General features: G+C 35.8%; 1 protein-coding gene across 1 annotated transcript in view; it reads right to left on the reverse strand.

Moving 5' to 3' along the window:
- Positions 1-361: 361 nt before the first annotated feature.
- CHSY3 (chondroitin sulfate synthase 3) overlaps positions 362-7917 on the reverse strand; it is a 154088-nt gene continuing 146532 nt past the window's right edge. Inside the window, exon 3 of the mRNA XM_005423578.2 lies at positions 362-4596. Within this exon, the coding sequence (XP_005423635.2) occupies positions 3031-4596 (1566 nt within the window). The 3' untranslated portion in view covers positions 362-3030. The remainder of the gene's footprint in view (positions 4597-7917) is intronic.

Here is a 7917-nt window from a genome sequence, read left to right on the forward strand (position 1 = left end):
CTGCCTTTCTTCAGCTTGACAGCCAGTACCCTGATGCAGAGTACACTCATCAAGTCCCAGAGAGCCCAACATGATGTTTTTCCTTCATCCAGGAGACGCAAATGATCTGTTAAATTAAGCACTGCAACTAGGAAAACATGCCATGATGCAGTGGTTTGGGGATTTCTGAGGTTTCTGAGTAGCAAATGCTGAGATTTTTTTTTTTAAGAATGGCTGTGTCTGAAAAGCCAAAGTATGAGCTGTTCACAACCCACTTCCCAACAATGAAGCCAGGAAAATTATTCCCAGGGGAAGGAGGTTTGGGGAAGAATCGATTGTTACGTTCTATTGTGAATTCACTTGTCACGCATTTACAAAGGGAAATGATACACATAGAAATTTCATTTTACAATCAAGATTATGATTCAGATTAGAACAGCAAACAGTTGATTAACACAGATATTCCCATCTTAATCTATACATACATAACATTAACACTTTTGTGCTTTTTTTTTTCTTTTAATATGATCTCCTTAGAAGGCATATTTTTCCTTAGACAAACTAACACAAGTTCTCAAGTTATCTCAGGATAGTTATTTCAAAAGAAAAAGCAATATTTCATAATAAACATTTATAATCAGGTTTTTAACAAAGTAATTCATCATATAAACAAAGGAATCAGTCAAGACACTAAATAAATATCTGTACTGGTAAATACTAGCATTTTGCTTTTATCATGTAGGACCTGATCCTGCAAGCCCTCTGTATACATCTTTATCCCCACTGAATGATTGGTTTCATTGCTTGTTCTAATCTATTATTTTACTTTGAGCTGAGCAAATACTTTCTGGCCACTAAGTTAAGTAATTGAAATAAACACTGGAATACATCCCAGCAGACAATGATTTCCTTAGATATCTTTCTAAGTCATTAGGTTTTTTCTTGTTTATGAAATCATCATAAATATTTATCAACAGGCAATCAGTTTTTGATATTTACAATTTGAGTTGCCTTGGTTAATTGAGATTTTTTAAATGTATCAGGTTCTTTGTTCTTGGCTTTTTTTAAGGGAAAAAGGTGTGACTTTTGCACTCAGTTTGATGAGCAATTTCCAAGAATTATAATATAAATTGAAAGTGAATTTTTCTTTTGTCATACATTTGAGCTAACAATACTTGGCTAGGAAGGCAAGAGCCTCCAGGAAAATAACAAGCCAGGAGTTCTGCCTGAGAAGGGTTGGTTCAAACATGAATTACAGTCTCTGTTCTCACCTACAACAATTACTACCTTCTCCAGGGCAAGGAAATGGCCTTTCGTAGAGCACATTATGGCAAATCTTTTAATTCTGAATTTACTCAGTCCTTGTCAAGGTTGCCTTTTTCTTTGTATGGTAAGTCCAGAACAGAGAACCACAGATAACAGACATTAACTGACCTACATACCCTCTTCAAACCTTAGGAAATAATCTGGATTCCTCCCACAAACAGATGTGCCAGTGAATTCCAATCACTTAGCTGTTTTGGGGGTTTTTTTGGTTGGCTTTTTTTTTAAGGAAACACAGAAGCAGTCAGTTACAGCTAAAAAACTCACCACTTTTTCTTGCCCAGCTCAGTTTGAAATATAGTTTGAAATCAAGGGTACTGAGGTTATTGATGTACCCACTGTAATAACTTAAGTTTAGCTGAATTCTGGTGGTTTCCTGAATGTCTCTAAGCTCTTACCACAGTATAACATGAAATGCTCCAAGCATCTGGCAAAAAAACCCAATGATTGTAACAAATCACTGCCTGAACTGAAAAGTGGAACACACTTTGAAATTACTCTCTCTATATATCTATATATATAGGGATATACACACACGCACACACACACACATATATATCCCTATATAAACATTTTTTTAAAATACAGAAATTAATTTTATTATTTCTCCTGTTGGTATTAAATACTTTACTTCATGAATCAACAATATGGCAACTTCAGGTGGTTTGGAGAAATAAATCTGAAAACAGTCTTATAACCTCCACTAATATAAATATATTGGCAAGGAACTTTGACCAGCAATAGTAAATTTTGAAACTTAAATAACTATTCTACAGTTACTTTAATTTTAACAACAAGTTGCTACTGAGGACCAATATTCATGAAAAATGTAAAACAAAAACTAGAGCTTTAACTTTTAACACTGAAGTGCAGCCTTATGAAAGGAATGTAAAATTAAGTATGTATTAGAGACTCATTCTAAAAAGAGAAAGAACAACTTATCCTATGTGTTTCAAAGTAAGAACACTATATGCTTGCACTTTATCATAAATGACCATGTTGAGTCATAGTTTCCTCTTGCCTGCAAATGAAGGATGTTGGCTCAAATAATCTTCAAAGTGTAGATGAGCATTTGATTAAATACTGTTTGTTGTGAAAATAAAGTTCATTTACACTTTGATTGAATAACAATGAGGAGTTTGTTTTAATAAGACATTTAAGGACCTTGGTAGCCAGTACCAGTTGTATTTGCAAGTAGCTCCTCAGCTTTACTCTTTTTTAAAAAATAAACGTACAGTTATAGTTATTCATTTACTTTAAAAATTCTAAAGATGAAGAAAAGTAGCATTTATACATATAAGTCCTCATATAAATTATAAAACTCAAGTTTATCTTAGAGAGTTCCATCCCCAGAAGAAGCATAAAGCACTTTTGTGGTACCTTCACCAGTAAATATTTGTATCACATCAAATCAGAGAAATGCAACAAAGATGATACCGAATCCAAAAACTGAAAGACAACATTCTCCTAATACAGTCTCTTGTGATGAATATGCTCCATGGGCTTGTGTGATTTCCATGGCAAGACTGAATTTCAAATAAAGGAAATATGAAGGAATTCACCTCACCAGTTCAGTAGGTATAAGAAACGTCAGTGAACAGCAGAGTCAGCCCGTTTGAGGTCAACAGTCTTTGGAAGACTACAAGGAGGGAGTTTTAAACTACAACAGCAAAATCAAATAACAGCAATGAGGTAAACTCCCCTAAAAAGGCCAAATAGGCTGAGTTGTCAGGAGAGAGTCCAATTGTACCTGACACCCAAATGTTTCTGTAGCCAGAGTCCAGCGAGCTGCATGGTAGAGGCAAATGTACTTGCTTTGGACCCTAAGCACATTTTATACTGTTTCGGATCTAAGTTGGGGTCACACTGAACAGGATGAAAAATATGGACAACTCCTACTTCCTGACTTCTGAAAGCCTTCAAGCCAGACGTTATCACTTTAGTAAAGAGATCTACATCCTCAAGTCCCCAGCCTTGAATCGAGGTATCAAATCCACCAGCAGTAAGTAGGTCACTTTTGTAAATACAGGTAATTCCAAATCCATACTCCCTCCAAAATCCAGTTCTTTTTGTGAAAACAAAACTACTGTCAGCTGGAGGGTTGCCTCCATATATTACTTTTGGATCGTATTGGCTGAAGATGATAGGGTAGTAAACCTGTTCTCCCTGAATAGTGTTATCTCTGCATCGCTGGAGGAAGTCTGATGTGAATACTAGATCAACATCACAGAACAGCAGCAAAGTGTCATTGTCAAAATGAGATGAGGCCATCTCAAGAGCCAGACCTCTAGAAAACTTTCCTGACATTGGAATCAGGGTCATGTCTGCCTTGGGATACTTAATGCTGTACTCTTTCATTAGCTCTATGTGTTTGCTAGAGTCTGGGCCCGAATCAGAACTGAAGAGAATTACTGCCAACTTTACATTCTGCTTGGGAATCAGACAAGTCTTCTCAAAATTAACCATAAATCTTGAGAAAGTATCAAATCTCCCCGTGATAGGGACAAGAATATGTATTTTCTTGTCACTCTGTCCCCCAGCGTCTTTGGTGCCTTGGAATGACGACGAAAAAATCTTTAAAGAATTTGAAAGGAAAGAGAAAGATTGAGTGTCACTGTTGGTGTCCTCCAGCAATCTTTTTACATCCAGCTCCTCTGCCTCTTTGAAGAAAGGTTTGCTAAACAATTGCTGAAGGTAAGCATGGCGTCTCACTGGAACTGTAACTTTCCTTCCTTTATGCCTTTTGTACAAAAGCAGTAAATCCAGGATGTACTCTACTCCATGCAGAGGGTCCACCCTGCGGTAGCCATACTGTATTTCCTTGAAATCAATGAGTCTTCCTCTAGATCTGGAGTTCTCATTTATCATTTCCATGACCTGCATCACAGTATCATCCAGTGCAGTCCGCAGGACGCTGCTCAGGCTCTGCCGGGGTGGCTGGTTCTCCACCATTGAGTAAAGAAACTTTCCTGTCAGGAACTCCCACTCGATGACTTCATCCCTTTCACGTGGCTGGAAGTTATTGAAAGACGGCACCACTCCCAGTTGCTGATCTTCCTTATTTATTTCAGTGTTACTGAGCTTGCTCATCAGGACACTTTCTCGATGGAGCTGGATGGTCCGATGACGCAGTTCGGAAATTTTGCGACTCAGTATGTAATTGTGCAGCCTATATTGGTAGGCAGGTCTTTTGTTTGGATGAAGTGTTATGGCTGTGTGGATCTTGCTGTTGTGAAGATCTTGAATGTAACCCTTGCGGTTGTGTTCATAGTTTTCGTGGAACAATTGCTGCATCTACAAAGAGAGAGAAAGGGGGGTGTAGGGGGAAAGAGACATTAAGTTGAATGTCTTCTACCCAGAAAAAGTACTCGCATTGGTACTAGTATCATTACCTATTCTTATAGATCATGGTTATTTTTAGGCATAGAATTTTAAAGCATCCAGTAGAAAATAGTTACATTGTTTTGGTCTGAGTTTCAGTAGTGTCCACAGTAATCAAATATTGTCCTCTGTCTAAAGAAAAGGTCAGTTATATTGGGTTTATCTTCATTTTGTCCAGCTGCAGAACTAAGGGAAATGCATAGGCATAGGTCTGTGGGTAATATTTCTGAGTTCATAGGTGCTATGCATGAATCACTGACTTCACTTCCATCTAAACGCCAGTTAGCACATATCCTTAATGGAAGGTTAGCAACATTCACAATTTTTTAAAGAGCCCCCTGTATTTGTGTCTATGGAGCAAAAAGCTGACTGTACTGATATACACAAATAGGTAGCGCTGCTTAACATTAAAAAACTGAATGGCCTTAACAAAAAAATTTTTTTCATGTTGACAGAGAATTCAATAATTGAAATAAAATAATTTGAATACACATTTTGTAAGGTACACATATAATAGAGTATGTCAATTAAGCAATTGATTGTGATAGTGATTTCCAATTTATTTCTGTAGCAAGAAAAGACATTCTACTTCAGTCAAATTAGTAATTGTGATAGAGTGAAGAGACATGTTTTGTGGCTGACAAGTCTAGTATCCAAAATATCTGGCCTTTATACTTTCTGCGCTGACTAAACAAATCATGAATCTTGAATCAGTTTCCTCCCTAGAAGACAGCTCATTATTAATGTGATGAGTATTTATTCTTAAATGGGAAATCATATGGAGTAGTAAAATACTGATATCATAAATATATTTAAAACCTGCTGCTCTTTGCTAACACCTACTAACTCCAGAGAATTATTTCCCATGACTGGCAGACAAAGGAGAGAAGGCTCGGGTTTTTTTTTATCTGCAAACAGATTGGTCTGTAATTAATACATAAGGAAAATGTGCTAATTAGATAGAAAATGTTGTTCAAGAATGTGTTTTAAACTTGAGCTGTAATCAGATTCTGACATGGGTATTGCAGTTGGTCTTTTAAACACTGAAGAAATCAGGAGAGGTAAGTCCTGATTGCACAGTAAATCTGACTCAAATAATTTAGCTCATTTTACTTCAATTCCTTCAAGAACAGAAGTTTTGACACTGGAAGTAATATCAAGAATAGGGCAATAAATGTAAAATAACTCCTAACTAACTCCTAATAACTCCTAAGATAAGAATCACAAAAGCTATGTAAAATTCATCAGCATGTACAAGACATAAACATTGTCACATTTAGAAAAACAGAACTTTAATATAGAACTTCTGGACTGCCCCTCCCAGACCTCAAATGCCTCTGCTTGAGCAAACATGGCTGCTACAATCACTCAGATTAAAATTTTTGAAGTTAGTCATACAACATGTAGAAAAGCAACAGACACATTCTGATAAATACCTTAAGCTATGTTAAATTTGCCTCCAATAAAACAGGTACCTGTGTTATATTGGAGTGAAAATTAATGTGAAAAAAACATACAATGTTACAACATTATTCATATACCCCTTATTCACAGAACCTACCAAAAGCTCTCAGAGAACATTTGTTCTGTCTTGAAATATGTGTGGTTTGCTTGTTACATGAGATGAGATGAACCAGGGACATGAGAGTTTGGCTGATTTTCTTGTAATCACATAGAACAGGAACCAATATCATCAGGCCTGTTAGTGTTTTAACTAGCAGTGCTGAAAAAACTGAAATATGGCTTTCTTGAGAATTAGAGATGGTCACAGGCAGGACAGATGGATTAGAGATTGAAAGGGAAAACAGTTTAAGAAAGAGCTGGGTGATGGAATTTGCTCTTTGGAAAAACTATTTTCTCTTCTCGCTCTACAATTTACATTTTGAATAAAGAAAAAAGAACCGCTGATCTGGCTATATTTCCAGCTCTCCAGTTATAAGTTACACTTCCTTCCTGGTCTGTTTTACTTAAAATTGTATGCTGTGAGCTCTGCAAGGTGACTATGCTTTTGCATTGTCCACTTTTCCTGCAAAAAGCTGAAGGCATGATTTTTACATCTAGAATTTCACAGTAAAGTCCCCTTGAAGGAAAATTAAGAAAATGTGTGATGTTGAAAACAAAAGGAAGAAGAGCAGGTGGTTTGCGTGACTTTCTTTTCTAAGTTGTCTAATGAAGAATGCTATTTGAGTATAAATGAAACAACCATTAACTTTACCCATTTACAACCATTAACATTTAAAGTATGTGATTTTTCATAGTTAAGTACATGAAAGTTTTATGTAAAGTAGTAAAATGGATTTTATACAAAAGATTTCCAACAGATGACATATTGCTGCAAAGATAAATGCTGTCCTCCAATTGTGCAAATTCTTCAGTAACCCTTGACTTATTACAAAATCAGCTTTACAGAAGATTCATTAGCATCGCTTATTTAACAGAAACAAATTTATGTTGACATAAATACTGCATTTTTGCACATTCCAATTTCAGATGCCTGGGTTTATTTGATATGCTCCACTGAAACCACGGATAGAAGATATACTCCATTATAATAACGATTTTGGTTTTGATAATCAACAACAAATTTAAAGTAGCAATGAAAAAAATTCAATCAGTAATGCAGTACTATCACACATATGTAAAACTGTACTAATCCATTTTCCATTTTATGTTACTGAAAACTCTTAATAGATTTCGATTTGGAGAAAACAGAACAAACATGACACTGAAAGCATCAACACTTCCTGAAGATAGCCTGCTTTAATCTTGGTGCAGAAATTTGTTCTTAATGTTGCAAGAAAAAAATGTCTTATTACAATTCAACTTATTAACATCTAAATGAAAGCAATTCAATTTGATCCTAACTTTGCTTTGAAATTTCTAGGCAAGATGGTCAAGCCCAGAAGGCAAAGGGAAGGATGATTAAATTTCCTGCAAAATGTATTTGTGTGAGAGTCTGAATTGAAAAATGTAGTTATAAATTATCACGCAAAGGAGGTGGGTTTAGGAAGTGGCAAGATTTATTGACTATAAATTAAAATTATTCAGCATGGTAAGAGTAAACCTTCCTGCAAAAGTTTTCATTATTTTGAATAGCAAGGTAATAAAATGCCAGATTAAAATCTGCATAGATAAATGCAAAGTACATGAGAGGAACACAATCCTAACTTTGCCTGAAGAATGTAAAACTGTGTAAGTTGTTAGGACCCTGTCCTAACAGTACCAGTCCACACA

Source organism: Geospiza fortis, unplaced genomic scaffold (genome assembly GCF_000277835.1).
Source record: "Geospiza fortis unplaced genomic scaffold, GeoFor_1.0 scaffold167, whole genome shotgun sequence".
NCBI lineage: Eukaryota > Metazoa > Chordata > Aves > Passeriformes > Thraupidae > Geospiza > Geospiza fortis.